Here is an 18,070-nt window from a genome sequence, read left to right on the forward strand (position 1 = left end):
CGTATATGTATTGAAAATGCAGTGCAGACTGTTATACTCCGGCATTTTTGAGATTTCAATTTTTCCACCGTTGTCGTTTTTGCTCTATACCGGTTAAACAAAGCGACGTAGACAAAAATTTCCTATATAAATTTTGTAGCTAAAGGTTCACTCTTTACAGTGGTATACCACATTTAACTACAATTATTTATTTTGTTGTTAAAAATCGGCACCAAAAAAAAACGGACTGTTTAGCCCCGGTCTTTCCTACATAATAATTATGTACATAATAATTATGTACACAGGCCCCTAAAGGGTTAATTGATCAACAGATCTTTAGCCTCAGGAAATAAATCTTTCTGTTTGTTCTCTTGTTTAATTCTTATACTACTAATTAAGGGATGTGAAGACATTAGAAGGTAATGCATGATATCTTCATTAGTAGATTTTCGTGACTTCATTCTGCTGTGTTGGGCACTAGCTTTTCGAAAAATCTTATTGCTTGCTTCTTGCGCTTCTTCCGAGAGACAACCGATTGGCAAACCAAAATGTTTAATAATACTACTACCGTGTATTAAAACTTTATGTACAGATGGTGGAATGTTATACAGGGATACAAGTGAACACAAAGTTCAGCAGTATCTAAACAATATTTTTCAAACTTGTTACAATCAATGTTTTTTCCACATGCTAATACCTGTAAAATATTGGCCAGTCGTTTTATCAGATCTTTATTTAATCCAGTAACTTCGGCTACTGTTTCAGCTTCTGCAAAAAAACAACGGGCAACATTCCCAGTGTTAGTTGTACCTGCTCCTTGTTTTACAACATCTACAGTTAATGATAATTTAGATTTTAAATTCTTTTGAATAAGTTTTTTTCTTTCAGCTTTTAAAACTTTATGTTCTCCTTTTGCGCAGCTGTCGAAAGCCCGTATTTATAGTTATCATCATTAATTGAAAGATTTTTAACATATTTTAGATTATTTATATATTTTGGACCCACTCCACAAATGTTGCAACAATTGGAAGATTTTTGACCGGTTAAAATGTTACATGTTTTACCGTCGATCATTGTGCATTTTATGTTAAAACTTACATTGAATAATAAATTTTCCACTGTAATGCATGAGGGATCAGGTTGGTTAAAAATATCTGAATAAAATTTGTATTCATTAACTGTATTAGAATCATTTTTTTTTATAAATTCGAACTTTACTGGTCGGCAATAATAGACTGACGAAGGACTTTTATTTTTCCATACAATATCACTATCGTCATCCACCAATTGTATAGGGACAAAACATTTGTGTTAATATTAGTATTTTAGGATTTAGGATCGAGAACTTCAAAATAAACACGCTAAAGTTTCGGCAACAAGCGATCGTCTAACAATCGAGATACGATAGCGGCTCTCTGTAATAGACAGAGCGTTTTTGTGCGCCCAAGTGAAAAAGGAAAAACGCTGCTGTGGCTCTGGCCCCCAACTGCAACCTGGCAATACTGCGCGCTTCGTCTCACTTCTAAAATCACTGGTGACCACTCGAACCTCGAACGCTATCGTATTTCGATTGCACGTCTGTGCCTTGACGATAAAAGGCTTGAGTATTACGTTAATAATAAAACACTTAAAGTCACACATAACAAAATTTATGTTATTTCTTTGCTTTTACATTATGATTTAAGTTTTATATTTTGGCAGCTATATAAATTTTATGCTAAGTTTTGAAATTTTCAGATAATATGTACTAATACGTAAGCAAAAATGGGATCTAAATGCATCAATATTGTGTTAAGATATCAAAAAGTCGTAAAACATTTCGGCCTGCGAATCTTCGATTAGATCGTTTTCAGTGGCAAAAACATTACAATTTTGACCACAGATATGTTATTAGGGATCCCTAAAAACCCGTATATCCTTAGTCTGGTGCAAGAATATTCAATATCTTACAGTTTCTATATTTCTGACAACCATTTTGCGTCCGCCATTTTGAATTGAAGCCCTAATTTAAAAAACGGCTACAATACGATTATAGAGAAATTTATAACGAGTAAATTAAGAAAAAAGCATTGAAATCGGTTAAAAATTACACCGTTCAGCGATTTTTGTCCAAAAAGAGTGCCTTTTTTCCCACTGTGCGCCGGTTGCGCATGCTTGAAACAGAGGTAGGGATGCTTCGAGGGGAGATCGTGGTCTTTCCTCGACGAACCTTTGGAGAGTGCGGACGTCTTGTCGAGTGCGGTCTTATGGCGAATTTGATTGGATGCACTAGTGCGCACTAGTGCGCACTGAGTGCGCCCTCTGTCAGTATTTAGTGTTCGGTTGGCTTGCCCTCCACTGGTTCAGAATCTACATGTGTTCGGTTGACAGTGCACTGCAGTGCACTGAAAACATGTGCTAGTGAAAACGTGTTCGATTGAACTGCACTACCATAGTCCAGTGCTACTTGTACGTTCGGTTGAGGTCCACTGCACTAGTGTGGAAGGCACTGAACTGCACTGACAAATTTATCAGTGCGGTTCAGTGCGAATGTAGAAATATTTTTTTGTTAAAAGAGAGTGAAATAGAGAATGGGTAAAAAGGATATGTACGAAGGATAAATACAAGATAAATACAATTAAAGGATAAATACAAAGAATAGATACGGATAAATACAATTAAAGGTTAAATACAATTAAAGGTTAAATACAATTAAAGGTTAAATACAATTAAAGGTTAAATACAATTAAAGGATATAAATACAAAGGATAAAACAAGGCTACACACAAAGGATAAATATAAAGAAAAAAAAATGGCAGCTGAACTATTGCTCATAGATGAACTGTTAAACAGTTCAAGCAGTTCTAGTGACGAGGAAATGATGGCATTAATAATGCAACATGAAATGCGACAGCAAATTCCAAAAGTTCGGAATATGATAGATATTATCAATGAATATTCTGATAAAGAGGTATGTTTCTTCATACGTAATTTCAATTTATATTTTAAACATTTGTAATGTAAGATGTACATGTAAAGTAACTTTTGCTTAAAGTTTCAGCGACACTTTCGTTTACAACGGAGTACATTTGATAAATTACACGATATGTATGAAAATTCCGAAATTTTCAATACATTACAAGAACATGGTGGGCGCAGTACTATAAACAGTAATATTCAGTTATTATCATTTTTATGGTGTATATATTTCTTATATATATATATATATACATACACACGCATATATACATATGTATATTAACTACATGAGTATATATATATATACTCATGTAGTTAATGCATATATAGGTACGTAATAATAATGTTTATATTATATTTGTAGGTTTGCAGGAAACAAATCCGTGATACGGGACGTTGCATCCAGATTTAATGTAGCAGAATCTACGTTTCATGCTATCATTTCGAATGTTATGACATTTTTACTTAATATTGCTCCAAATATAATAAAAATGCCTGCTACAGAAGATAGAAAAAGAGAGGTTGCTCGTGAATTTGAAGAAGTAATTAATATTGTTATTATATGCTAAAAGATATGTTTCAAAAGTTATATGTTTAAACATTTATAAAATAACTTTGTTTCAGATAAGTGGATTTCCTGAGGTCCTCGGATGCATCGATGGAACATTTATTAAAATTAGAACGCCTGCTAAAAAAATTAAGAGTACTTACGTTAATAGACATGATTTTCTATCTCTGACATTACAAGCAGTTTGTGATGCCAATAAATTATTTTTAGATGTCTTTATCGGTCCTCCTAATAAAATACATGAAGCAAGAATATTCCAATTATCATTTTTAAGTAATGAAATACAAAATATATCAGAAAATTATCACTTATTAGGCGATGCGGCATATCCTTTAAGAAAATATTTATTAACCCCGTACAGAGATTACGGCAATCTTACAGCCCTTCAACGAAATTATAATTTCAAATTTTCTCAAACAAGAGTTAAGATAGAAAATGCGTTTGCATTATTAAAACAAAGATTCAGGCAGTTAATGCAACTAGATTTTCTCACAGTTAAACGTTCTGCTAATTTTATAATTTCATGTTGTGTGTTACATAATTTGTGTATTTTGAACAATGATCATTTAGATAATATTGAGGAAGACGTAGAATGTAATGAGAGGCAGGTTTATAATGAGCAGAATCCGAACGATAGGATGGAAGGTGAGGTAAAAAGAGACATTATTTGTAATTTATTGGCTTTTAATTAGTGAAAATGTAACACAAATAAACATGTATGCACAAATAAAATTTTTTACAGAACACAAAATAAAATTTATTCTTTTACTTAATAGATACTATATAAACTTAAAATACTTAAATTTATATTTTAAAGAAAATAATACTTTTTTAATACATACATTGTTTCTTTTATATTATTAACGCACTTTAATAAAGTAAATATATTTTTTTCTTTCAAAATTAGCATAAAGTACTTTGTACTATCAAATGATGTAAAAAAACTAAAAAATTTCTTTACATAAAACATTTTACATTATATAAAAAAACTTAAGTAATACATAACGTATTTAGTCTTTAGTAATACATCACATATAAAGAAACAGTCTTTAGTATTCCATCATAGTCTTTAGTATTTTAGTCTTTAGTTTTTACGTAACAGTCTTTAGCATTATATTAATAAGGAAACAGTCTTTAGTTATCATATAATGAACAAAATAGTAAGATAATATTGTATAACTACTTATAACTTTTTCAGATTACATAAAGTATGATGTGTAAAAAAGTATGCTGTTTCTAATCACTACTTGAATCTTGATTTAAATCAATTGTATCATTGTCTGTTGTTGAATCTCAATTTGAATCAATTGTATCATTTGAAAATATTTTCATAAAGCTACGTAATATATCCAATTTCTCTGTATGTCTTCTTTCTCTCTTCTTCTCTTTATCTTCCTGATGCGTAATAAAGTCTCACTTATAGACATTTTTTTCGGTGCCTTTTGTGACTTCGTGACTTTGCGATCCATTGCTATATTTTCTTGTTGCTTTTCAATAATTTTCCCAGGACCTTGCATTACCTCAGGCTCCAAGCTGTCATCTATTGCCTTTATCTTGTTTAATTCTTCTTCAAAATCCACTCTTGTTCGTTTCGCACCTGATTGCTGATTGCTTCTTACAGATTGCATTTTACGTTTCAAAATAGTCTCGTAACGATTCTCACATTGCGTACTGCTTCGTGCAATGTTTAGTTCTGTTAAGATATCATTAGATATTTGTATCCACATTGATTTTTTACATTTAAATCGTTTCATAGGCCCAATTAAAGGTAAATATTGCTCATATTTATCTAATAATAAGCGTGTACTTTCGTCACACCAAGCAGTTGTTAATTCGTTCTTATCTTTGAGGGATGAATCCTTATCTTTGCTAGCAGCCATGCTTTTCTTTGAAAATCTGTAATTAATAATAGAAAGTATAAAGTATAACATATTTGAAGTTGTAATTATACAAAAATATATATTACACAATATACAATAAAGGTGCTATAAGATGTCATAAACTAGTAATATTGATCTCAATATAAAAAAATCTTAACTCTCTTGTAGATATTTCTCTTTATTTTACATACCTATAATGTTTCACTTTTGTAAATAAAAGTTTTTATACCGTATTATATAAAATAATATACTTCAGCCGACTTATTAGCTCGGTTAAAACGGTCGTTTAAAAGCCGTTAAAGGTTAAGTTGAAAATGGTTTTCAAGGTTACGAACGTCGCATTTTGCACATGTAGGCATTGAAGAAGTTACTAGTTGCACTGCATTGGGTCAGTGCAAGTGAACGCTCCCAGATCAGTGCAAGTGACCGCACTCGGGTCAGTATAGAACTACGCACTCCGAGCACGTGCGCGTAGTAACAAAAAGTTACTAGCCACTGGAACGGAGCGAGTGCACGCCAATCGAATTCGCCATTAGATTATTCTAGATTTTGACTTGTGAAAGTAAACTTTGGTAATTTGCGTAATATTAAGTTATAAATGATATATTTGAGTTTGTTAGGTCCTAAATAGGTTACCTATATAGTTTTTATATTAATTTTTGCGTTTTTCAATCATTTCACCTGTTCATGGTGATTTTGCAAATTCCTGCCCGATTGAGTTAAAATTAGTCTTAAATGATTTTTTTGATTGTAAGGAGTTGCGTGATATAGTTTTTAAGTGATTTATTGCGATATTACAGTTTTTTGCATTTTTGACATAAAAAAGTTAAAACTTAGAATAAGCATTATTTTCATTTTATAATCATATATTTGAGTTTAATAGAGTCTAAGAAAAAATATTATAACGTTTTTATATTGAATTTTGCGATATTTCGTGAAATGACCATTGGGTCAAAACTTGGAAAATTGAATTTTTTAAGTTCAGAGTGCGATAATTAAGTTTAAGTAGATTAGTAGAAGCGATATATATCGAGAAAACGCAAATTTTCTCGAAAATACAAATTTTGGTCATTTTTAATAAATTATTGAAAAATCGAATAATTTTAAGTTATCTTGATAGATTTGAGTTCAGAGGGATAAGAGAAGCCCAATTATGATATTTTATGTGATTTAAGTGATTATTTCGAAAAAACACATTTTTGACCAATCAAAATTTTTAAAAATGGTTATTTTTCAATAAAATAAAGTTTATTGGACTTCTCTTACGATAAGTAACGTAAATCTATTCAAAATCAATAAAATCGAAAATTACGAAAATTGATCAAAAATGTGTTTTTTCGAAATAATCAATTAAATCATATAAAAATATCATAAATGGGCTTCTCATCCCTCTGGACTCAAATATATCGAAATAACTTTAAATTATTCGATTTTTAAAGAATTTACCAAAAATGACCAAAATCCGTGTTTTCGAGAAAATTCGCGTTTTTTCGTCATAAATCGCTTTAATTAACCTCTATCAAGTTAGCCCCCCACCATCACAAAAAAATCTGCACTTATTAAAAAATTTAGTGCTATTTATGTGCTAATTTGTTGCTCTAGTCCGGATTTTGTTGCTCAAGCCGTTTAGCAGGAAATGGCGATCGAAATGGGTGGGGCCAGCTTGTCGTCAAGCTAGCCCCCCCCCCATACTAGAAAACACATATAGAGTGCCTAAATCTAAAAAACAAATACACCAGAATTTGTTGCTTTTTTGTTGCTTCAAGATAGCGTGAAAACATTTTTGAAATATAACGTTTTTTTTAGAAAATACGCATATCCGAATACTTAACAGACAGCACTATATTGACTACATCTTAAATAACGTTATATTTCCAAAATGTTTTTATGCTATCTTAAAGCAAGAAAATAGCAACAAATTCTGGTATAAACGTTTTTTCGATTTGAGCACTCTATATATATTTTTTCGCATGGGGGAGGGCCAGCTTGACACAAGTTCTAGCCCCACCACATACTATAAAAAACGGTAATTATACAGTTTAGGGGCCTCACCTCAAATCTCGATGAAATTATGCTCAATCGACGCGTTTTTGTACGAAACGAAAGAATCTGGCAGAAAAAAGTGTCGCTCTGCCCCGTGACGCGAGATATTAAACGTTAAAGTTGACAGGAATCAGGTTATAATTCTTGTCATACCGACGCCATGTAGCAACACTGAACGTGCTCTGCGGCCATATGCGCATGCTCAGTGACCGCACGCGCATGCAAAAGTGCGCCAATTTTAAATATGATGACTATTGACTGGTCAATCGTGCAGAATAACCAAGCGTCTTGATTCAAGCAGTTAGGTATCACGCTGGGAGTTTGTTTAGTTTTATTATGCGGGGGAAGGGGTTCCGCCGCAGGCTACTTCTATGTAAAAATCACAGCTTCTATAAAGCAGGGCATATACACACGTGTGTGTGCCCTGCTTTAACGAAAATCACAATTTCTATAAAGCAGGGCATACACACGTGTGTGTGTGTGTGCCCTGCTTTAACGGAAATCACAACTTCTATAAAGCAGGGCATACACACGTGTGTGTGTGCCCTGCTTTAACGAAAATCACAACTTCTATAAAGCAGGGCATACACACGTGTGTGTGTGTGTGTGTGTGTGTGTGTGTGTGTGTGTGTGTGTGTGTGTGTGTGTGTGTGTGTGTGTGTGTGTGTGTGTGTGTGTGTGTGTGCCCAGTACATGCGTGGGCGGGGAAATTTTGCTCCCCTGCACCCCCCTCCCCATGCATGTACTTTATAATTTCGCTTTACAACTTAGCATGTACTTTAAGTTGTAAAGCGAGTTCCACGCTTTCAACCACGGGTGGTGCGGGGGGGGCCGAAGGCCTCCCCTCGCACCGCCTCGTCTGTGTGTGTGTGTGTGTCCACGCGAAACGAGGTGCCACATGGGTTCATGACGCGCTTTACAACTTAAAGTACATGCTAAGTTGTAAAGCGAAATTATAAAGTACATGCATGGAAAGGGGGGTGCAGGGGAGCAAAATCCCTTCGCCCACGCATGTACTTAAACGAGCTTGTAAAGCGCGTCATGAACCCATGTGGCACCTCGTTTCGCGTGGACACACACACACACACACACACAGACGAGGCGGTGCGAGGGGGGGCCTTCGGCCCCCCCCGCACCCCCCCGTGGTTGAAAGCGTGGAACTCGCTTTACAACTTAAAGTACATGCTAAGTTGTAAAGCGAAATTATAAAGTACATGCATGGGGAGGGAGGTTAAACAGTTAAATACTTTTAAAGCGCGTCAACTAACCTATGTAGGTTAGTGACGCGCTTTAAAAGTATTTAACTGTTTAAACACTTAAGGTGGAGCCCTCCCCCGCCTATTTATGTACTGTTTATACACATGTGTATAATAGTTTATAAAACTAAACAAACTCCCAGCGTGATACCTAACTGCTTGAATTAAGACGCTTGATTATTCCGCATAATTGACCAGTCATCATATTTAAAATTGGCGCAGTTTTGCATGCGCGTGCGGCCACTGAGCATGCGTATGTGGCCGCAGGGCATGTTCAGTGTTGCTACATGGCGTCGGTATGACAGGAATCAACCTGATTCCTGTCAACTTTAACGTTAAATATCTCGCGTCGCGGGGCAGAGCGACACTTTTTTCTGCCAGATTCTTTCGTTTCGTACAAAAACGCGTCGATTGAGCATAATTTCATCGAGATTTGAGGTGAGGCCCCTAAACTGTATAATTACCAAAAACACATATAGAGTAATCAAATAAAAAAAAAAATACACCAGAATTTGTTGCTTTTTTGTTGCTTTAAAATAGCGTAAACAAATTTTCGAAATATAAGGTTCTGTAAACAATGCCACTAATCAATACTGCATCTTCGACCGTTATCTACGACTTGGATGGCTAAAAACTAAGTAAAAGAATTTGTTGCTCGGGTCATTTTGTTATTTAAATATTCTATGGACTGTGCCCTACCAGAATATGCAACATATGATTTTGTTGCTCGCCCCTAACTGCAAATAAACAAATTATTTATCTCCGCATCGACCGTTATTTGCGACTTCGATGTCTAAAAACTAAGTCTCGGGTCTTTTTGTTATTTAAATATTCTATGGACCGTGCCCTACCAGAATATGCAACTTATGATTTTGTTGCTTGTTCCTGACTACAATAAAATAATTATAGGTAATTATGTTGTATTTATAAATATTGTATTATTAGTAATTTTTATTCTAGTAAACACGTACTTAGTCTTTGGAATAATAGTTACAGTTGCATAATATAATTATAATTACAACATAATTATATAACATAATTACAACATAACTACCTATAATTGTTTTATTGTATGTCATAAATATTAACTGTATCAAATTGTCTAGTATGTTTATATACATATATGTTAATTATATTGTTATATGTTAAAAATTATTTTTTTTATCACGCGCGTGCGATGCAGTGTGACATTTTTACGGGTTTTGCTCGGTTCTATGAGGCTGCGATCCGATTCACGCTCACAGTGCTAAAAGCACCGCTCTATCTATAGATGGCGCATTCATCTACCGGCGAGTTATGGTTTCTGCCCACAGAGGGCGGAAACACTTGCCGCGCGGTAAGAAGCGACACAGTAGCCAATAAACTTTTGGTTCTTACGGAAAAGCGACACGTTGATTGGCTACCGCGTCGCTTCTTGCCGCGCAGGTCGGTGTAGTGTTCCTCTAGTAAGAGTTAAGCAGGGAGCACACACTTTTGCATAACGCATAATGCATAAGCATAAGCAAATTGATTGGTCTATTTTTTTATGCACATGTATATGGACCAATCAATTTTCTTATGTTTACGCATTATGCGTTGTGCAGAAGTGTGTGCTCCCCGCTTTAGGTTAGGATGTGACCGGAACAACGAATGGAATGATAAAATATCAAATCTTAGCCACTTACTACTTGGGCTGAATTTACGGTCGCCACTGTATTTTCAGGCATCAATACAGAAAGCCTTTGTAACTGCGTTGCCCCTTCCTTCCTTCTCAGCAAGATGGCTGTCGTTTCTACGTTGCGGACGTGTTCAAGGCCGTCGGCCACGCCCTTGTAAAGTGAAGCGTAATATACGGAATATCGGATAGGATGTTCACTGGAGTTGCGAATCAATATTTGCTTGTTTATTATAAACAAATAACAATTTATTAATACTGGTCGTACAGCAATCTCTACTCGCGGACGTATTCGCTCGATCGCGTAGAATTACGTCGAGTCTTCTCGAACCGCCGCTATCTTCGTATGCACGGATCGTAATGATCAATAAGCGCAATAGGATTTCCCGTATCACGCACTCACTGTCTCTACAATTGTATTAATCACGCTACTGACGCTAGCGGATAACGGGATAAGACTTCCGGATTCGATTATTAAGCGTAACCGTTGAACGTGTTAACGCACCAAAAGCTCGCGAAAAACTGTCTGGGAGGAACGGGTCGAGTTCTCCCACCTCAGACTCACGCATGCGCTGAGTCTGCTTTTAAGGCGCGCAGCCATCGCATTGGCTGTTCGTACCTTGGGGTGTAGATGGTACGATTCCATCTGCACTTCGTGCGCCGAGTCGTTGTTGGGACTCGGCACCTAATCGAGAGATGTGTTACGCTTACAACGCAAATATGATTCTCCGGTTTCACTAGGCAGTTTCCAATATAAACTCCTGGTTTCATCTCTCTTGCTCGTACGATACCTTCTTCATCTTTATCCGTAATTGCCTCTATTATAGTCTCGCTGCGAGGCTTTAGTGTGACCCTTCCATACGGGTACAACTTGAAAGTTTCTTCTTTTATCTTTAGTTGCATTTGCTCGTAATCGCAAGATGCGGCGTGTTTCCGTAGGAAATCTATTCCTAGGATTCCATCGTATTCTATGGGCATGTCTTCTCCTACCACATAAAATGCGTGTTTAATTTTTAATTTATTTGTTTTAATGGTTGCATACACTTTTCCGAGTGTGTGTAGTTTGTGTCCCGTGATTCCGGTGAAAGCTATGCGGTCTTCATAAACTAGGGCGTCATCTTTCAATGCGTTTAGCTTTATTAGTGAAATTGTTGAACCAGAGTCATATAGCATATTCGATGCTCCGGGTTTTACCTCTCGTATGGGTAATCTTGTTAATAACAGTTCTGGCTTCGTACGGCCGTGTGGCACACTTTTGATATGTGTAACCCGATATTCTGAGGCAGGTCGTGGTTGTTTTCCTCTCGCCTCCTCCTGTTCGTCTTCGCTGCTTGCAGAGTCAGCGTTCTTCCTTCGGTTCGGCACTTTTAATTGTTGTCTTTTTTCGTTTAGTCCCTTTTTGTTTTCTTCGGATTTATTGTTGGGGGTGTAGTTTCGCCCTTTTAATGTCCAACACTCATCTCGGTTGTGCCCCGATTTTTTACAATAATTGCAGTATTTCTGCAGTGCATTTACTTGTGCAGGTCTGCTAGGTTTAGGTAATGCGTTTCCGTGACTTCGGCATTCCCGTCCATAATGACCAGTTTTTCCGCATTTAAAACATTGTACGCTCTGATTTTGAGGCTGTCTCGTATATCCTGGCTTATTTTTGTATGGCGAGACGCCCGTTTTTGTCGCGGTCGGCCCTATGAGCTTTTCTTCCGCGCTCGCTCCCGTTATGGCTTCTTGTAACGTCGCATATCGTTGCGAACGTACGAGTATTTTTAATTCGTCGCGCAATCCTATCTGGAAGTTAATTAAAGCTTGTTTTTGTATCGTTTGCTGGATCGCGCGTTTAAACATACTGGAGTGATCTTCTCCTTCTATCATAGCGTCATATAGCTTCATGGCTAGTAGATCGACTCGTTGCCCAAAAGCGTGTGCGCTTTCGTTTGGCTTTTGCTTGAGCGTATTAAATTCAATCTGCAAATGGGTAGTGCTCTGCTTGGCTTGATAGCAATCTTCTAATTGCTGCTTTAATTGAGCGAATGTTTGTATATCTCGCGTTTCAAAATCTTGCATTGCCTTTCCTTTTAGTTTTGTATATAAAATCGCTTGTACTAATGATTCTTCGTCTGTAGGCTGTATATTATGTACCGCATATGTGCACGCGTTTATAAACTCTTGTAATTTTTGTCGCGATGTCCCATCGAACTCAGGGATCATGCTTCGTGCTTCTTTTAATGTTATAGAATTCGGTATGGAACTACGCCGATTTCTTATATCGTGTTCCGTCCGTCCGTAATTTTCGCTTGAATATCTTCCGTTTCCGGCTTCTACTTGGTCGCCGTTTCGTGCACTATTTTCTAATATTATTAACCGTTCTCGTAATTCTCGCGTTTCGTCACGCATTTCCACACGCGATTCCTCTTGCATTTTCTGCATTTCCCGTAATAAATTGTATATTGCTCCTACGTCGTGCGTTTCCGTGGATAAAGGTGCGTACTGCGCGTTAGATTGTGACTGTGCCATTTCGATTTCCTTAATTTGCGCTTGCGGCTGGTTTGTGTGAGTGCGTTCTTCTAATATGGGATTTTCCGTTCGCGTATCTTCACCGTTTTCCCGATAGTATTCGCTAAGGTCGAATGTATCGCTCTCGTAGGAGGTTAATGAAAATTCTCGTCGCAAAGATACTCTGCTAGGAGTTCGGCTAACGTATGGTCTGTTTCTACGCGGTTTTTTGTCCGTCCGGTCAATAGGGTCGTTTGAGAATAAACTCTCGTCGATATCGCCAAACGGAAACTCGCGCTCAGTAACAACGTTTTCCGGTAACTCGGCTTCGCCGTCTGAGTGTCGCGTTTCTAATGCTACACGAACGTTATCTAAGGTTGCTTGTGTTGTCGCGCGCGGACTATTTATCCGTGGGAAGTCGTTGATTAACCACGACGCATTGGCTATCGGCGTTCGGGGAGAACTATTTTCTCCCGACATTCACGCGTAGTACAATTTTAAGTTTTCTCGACTTACATTAGAAGTACCGCTCGCATGGTCGCTCGCAGGCTCCGTTGTTTGCGACTGGCCCTGGCGTGAAGTAGGATGCTAGCTGTCGAACGTGGTTGCTGCTTCGGCGTTGTTCGCTGCGTCGGCGTCGCCCGCTGCGTTGGCGTTGTCCGCTGCTTGGCGTTGTCCGCTGCTTTGGCGTTGTCCGCTGCTTCTGCGTTGGATCCGGATCGGGTGACGTTCCCGATTTGCGCGTTCTGCCGGTCCTCTGGATGCTTGCACTTGGCCTTGGGTGTTGGCCTTTTATTTTCTTTTCGCCCTTTGGTGTCCTTGAGGATGCCTTGATCGATCCCTTTTGGCTCAGTACCGTGGTTGATACCTTGGTCGCTCTGTACTTTGGTAATTTCCGCCGGTCGATCTGATTCTTGGTCAATCCACAGATGCTCCACTGTACTTGTTTTTTCAGGATTCTTCCTGGTTAGTCGTCTCAGCGTTGACTGATAGACTTTATTTGCGTACCTTAGGCAGGCTTGCCGTTGGGTATTTATCCTTCCTAGATGTCCTGGTACTCCGGTCAATCCCACCGCTGCCACCAAATTATGTTATGCCGTGTCGTCGGTTGGTGACGGCTTACGGCAAAACGTTTATTCTTTTCGGGATCTCTTGACCTTACGAGTTGGAACTCGGTAGGCACAGGCGGGCAGACTAGGAAGAGTTCGGGTTCGTAGGTGGAACGGGGTGTAGGCGTCGTTAAATTAACTTCACTTCGTTTTACTTATATCGGAGCTTTATTTCCTCGCCCCTTTACACTCACTAATTTACACTTAGCTTCGCCTCTTACATCTACTTTAACTCGTCCGCACTTCGTTATACTTTCGCTTGCACGACACGACTTACGGGAACGGTCACGGGCAGAGACTCGGGTGTAATACTCTCCGTCGCGGCTTCTTCGGCGGTCCCTTATATTGTTTTGAGTTATGCCCTGTCGGCGCTTTTCCGCCGGGTTCGACGGTCCCCCGAATGAGGTCGGTCAGTGACCGAGCGTATTCGCAATTTCGCTGTACTCCCGCGGTTCCGCGATGGTCAAAATGCGTTGTCGCACATTCCTATGCATCTCGCAATATTGACGCGGAAGCTTGGTGAACTTCCGCGGTTCCGCGCTTGTCGAAGTGCGTTGTCGCGCATTCCTATGCATATCGTAATAGTTCGATTGACGCGGAAGCTTGATGAACTTCCGCGTCCGCGTTGGCGTAAATTGAGGAGTCTTTCAAAAGACAATTTCCTCGAAGTCTTTCGAAAGACTATTCTATAATTTCATTATAATGAATTTAATAATTATCCGTTGTAATTTTAGATTACAACAGATGCTACACTAAAGTGCAACGGCGTGAATTGGTTTTCGCGCTCGCGTGAACGGCGAACTTCGCGCAAGCGAACGAAAAGTCACTCGATTTGCACCGAGTGACTCTTAAAAGTCACAACTGACGAATCCAATGAAACCAGGTAAGTGTACAGGTAAATCTACCCATTTCTAATTTTCCTCTTTCTTTCAGGTACCCAGGATCGCTATGGAATCGTCTCATCTAATCACCGACATCGGCGTAATAAATGTAAGTATCAAAGGTAAGTATATCGCGACTTAAATCTATCGCACGTGTAATTATATAATAATATGTTCTTAAATCGACAGGGAATAATGTAATGGTATTAAAATCAATATCAAATAGTTAAATCGGCTGTAAACCGCGTTAAAGTGTAGACAGTACACAAAAGTGTAACAAGGTGTAACTGAATATAATCAAAATTAATGTAAAATGAAATATAAGATAAATCTTTGCCTGGAATAACTCTATTTGGCTGTTCTCTATGCTGCAAAACGTAATTGTTAATGATAAACTGAAAATCTAATAAATTCAATAAGATCCGCACCTAAAATGTTAAAAGGTGTATCAAAAGTGTAATGCCGTCGCTGGCTCGTCTCGCACGCTTATTCTAAGACGTCGAGTGTAGAAAATGTTGCACCTTTCGGTGACTTCGTCTCGCATGCATGTTTCCAACAAGTGGGTGTAGAAAGTGTAAAAAGTGTTGCACCTTTCGGTGACTTCGTCTCGCCCGCTTATTCTAAGTCGTCGAGTGTAGAAGGTGTTGTAAGTATAACGAAAGTGTAGAGCCGTCGCTGTAGGCCTATTCTGTAACTTTCTAACGACAACGTCGTTATCGTTATGTAGCGACGATTGTCGGTTGCACTAACGACGGTGTAACGAAAGAGCTATTCTGTAACTGAAGCTAGCGTAGGCTAGCAATTCGATATCGATACAAGATGCAATATCGACGTCGTTACGAAAACGACTATAGCCGGATTGATATAACTCCACCGCTATAGTATTCAACCAATCAAATCTCTCCCTTTATATACATTTCTCAATGAGTTTAGGAATGCTGAAAACGTTATACCTTTCAAATGTTTAAAACAATTATAATATAAGTATAGCCATTAGTAGCTGCGACCAAAAAGTATTTTGGCTGTGATATAAGTAATAATTGCGATATTGTAGTGATCCGAGTGTGTACTCAGCTTAACCTACATTATGTCACAGTAAGTACATAGAAAAATTAATAAATAATACACGAAAAGATAATAGCTGTGCAAAATCAGTGTTTAATAAGAGGGGCAAAATAATTAATAAGCATTTCAATGTATATACAGGGTGTTCCAAAAAGACTAGATGTTCTCAGACAGCATGCGTGTCTAAAAGCCGTCATAAAAACATCTTTTAGGCTGCGGTCCATTTGATACTACAAATGCTTTGAAGCGTTCTTGTTCTTTGTCTTTCTTCATTAAAAGAGAGAAGACCCAGGTAGCAGAGTGACGTCAAATGACGTATTAATAACCTCTTAATGACGTCTCTAATGTCAATAAAACGTCATTAAGACGTCTTTAGACGTCATTCTGCTACCTGGGAAAAAATGCTTTGAAGTAGCTATATTTGTAGCTACAGTACTGAGTACATGTATACTGTATATAAATAATTCACACATATTTTTTTTAGAAGAAAGGAAAGAATCCGCCAAGGCAGGGCCACCATGCAACAAATAGAAGCTTTAATAAGCTATATAGAAAAACACCCAGAAGTGGCCACAGGAAAATTCACAACAATGAATGCCCATGAAGATTTAGAAAAACAATGGCAAGATCTAACAATACACTTAAACTCATTAGTTCCACATGGAAAGGGAAAAGACGTAAAATCCTGGAAGACTGTAAGTGTATATACAAATAATATATTTTTTACATTTAATTTAATAATTATATTTTGAAATTAATAAGATATAAGGGCCAAAATACATAACATGACGTAGGCATGTACGACAGTTGTAGTCGTAGACGTAAATAATGCACATTCTGACGTTAGAATACGTCAAAGCTTGTGTATTACTAGTGTCTACGACTATGTCTGTTGTATATATTTACGCCATGTTATGTGTTTTGGCTCTAAGACTCTGAAAACTCAAACAACTTAATACAGGGGAATATGGGCAATAATGGGCACGCGGGTGCTCGATGCGCAAATATAATGAAAAAAATATAATAACACATGTATTAATTATTATACTTTTTGATTGTAATATGTCTGTTTTCTATTACTGCACTGCTGAAGTAGTGTACATTGGTGCAGTAAGTTAGAGTGAAACAAAATATACTTGTCCCACTCTAACTTATTGCACCAGTGTGCACTACTTTAGCAGTTTAACAATAGAAAACAGACCTAATATATTTGTGCACCAAGTATTACGCGTGACTTTCATTGCCTATTCCCCTTTATTGAATAATATTTTTATTTTGTTACAGACATGGCGCGATCATAAGTCAAAGGTATCAGAAAAGGTGCAAAAAATGAGAAAAGGAAGGGCAGCCACTGGAAATAATCCAGTTAATATTATCTTGACAGATTTAGATAAAAGAATTTTGGGCATAATTGGTCATGATTATGTCCAAGGCTTGCAAAATGTGCCGGATAGTTTCCCAGAAGAACATGTTGTAAGTAAAAAATTAATTTTCTTTTAGAATAATTAGGCCTGTTCTTTTCAGCTGAACTTGTTGCACGGTTTATCTTTCTTCTTTTTCTTTTTATGTTGGAGAGAAAAAGAAAAAAGATGAACCGTGCAACAAATTCAACTGAAAAGAACAGGCCTATTTTGTATACACGCATCCACGTGTACCCATCATGTTTATATAAAACAACATATTTATATCTTACACTTATAGAATGCTATTCAGGAATTATCCTCCGGAAACGCGACATTATTAAATGATGTCCCAGCTCCTATTATTATTCCCGTACTACGACATGAGACAGATGGTACATTTCTTTTATATTTTTGCATGAAGTTGGATATCAATAGAAAATAGATGTGTTTATATCAATATTTTTTTCTTTGTATGATTTAAATAAAATAAAAAAATGTACAAATTGTTATTTTTTAGCTGATTTAACTGGAAATGAATACAGGAATACAGATATACAATTTGAAATTGAAAATTATGATGAAAATGAAACACGAAATGAAACACAAGATGTAGCACAAGATGTAACACAAGATGTAACACAAGATGCCTCATCATCTTTACATATTTCATCAATACCAGGTACTGTATGTTAGCATAATATTAAAACATGTAGAAATGTCATTATGATGAAATTCAACTGAATTATATGTATATGCTGAATATTATTAATCTTTTATCATATTT

At 37.2% G+C, this 18,070-nt stretch overlaps 1 protein-coding gene across 4 annotated transcripts; it reads left to right on the forward strand.

The window, feature by feature from the left end:
* Positions 1-2,364: 2,364 nt before the first annotated feature.
* Positions 2,365-4,231, forward strand: LOC139785559 (putative nuclease HARBI1). 4 transcript variants are annotated; one of them, XM_071724723.1, is made up of 5 exons: positions 2,365-2,642; positions 2,677-2,929; positions 3,014-3,156; positions 3,302-3,479; positions 3,562-4,231. In XM_071724723.1, exons 2-5 carry the CDS (start codon positions 2,771-2,773, stop codon positions 4,195-4,197), a joined length of 1,116 nt encoding a protein of 371 aa, XP_071580824.1. In that variant the 5' UTR covers positions 2,365-2,642; positions 2,677-2,770; the 3' UTR covers positions 4,198-4,231. The 4 variants fall into 4 exon arrangements, with proteins under 4 accessions (XP_071580824.1, XP_071580825.1, XP_071580827.1 ...); XM_071724724.1 differs by having other exon boundaries at positions 2,694-2,929; XM_071724726.1 differs by having other exon boundaries at positions 2,711-2,929.
* The last annotated feature ends 13,839 nt before the right edge of the window (positions 4,232-18,070 follow it).

Source organism: Temnothorax nylanderi, unplaced genomic scaffold (genome assembly GCF_030848795.1).
Source record: "Temnothorax nylanderi isolate EJ_2023f unplaced genomic scaffold, tnyl_v1.0 TNYL_tig0828_pilon, whole genome shotgun sequence".
Classification (NCBI taxonomy): domain Eukaryota; kingdom Metazoa; phylum Arthropoda; class Insecta; order Hymenoptera; family Formicidae; genus Temnothorax; species Temnothorax nylanderi.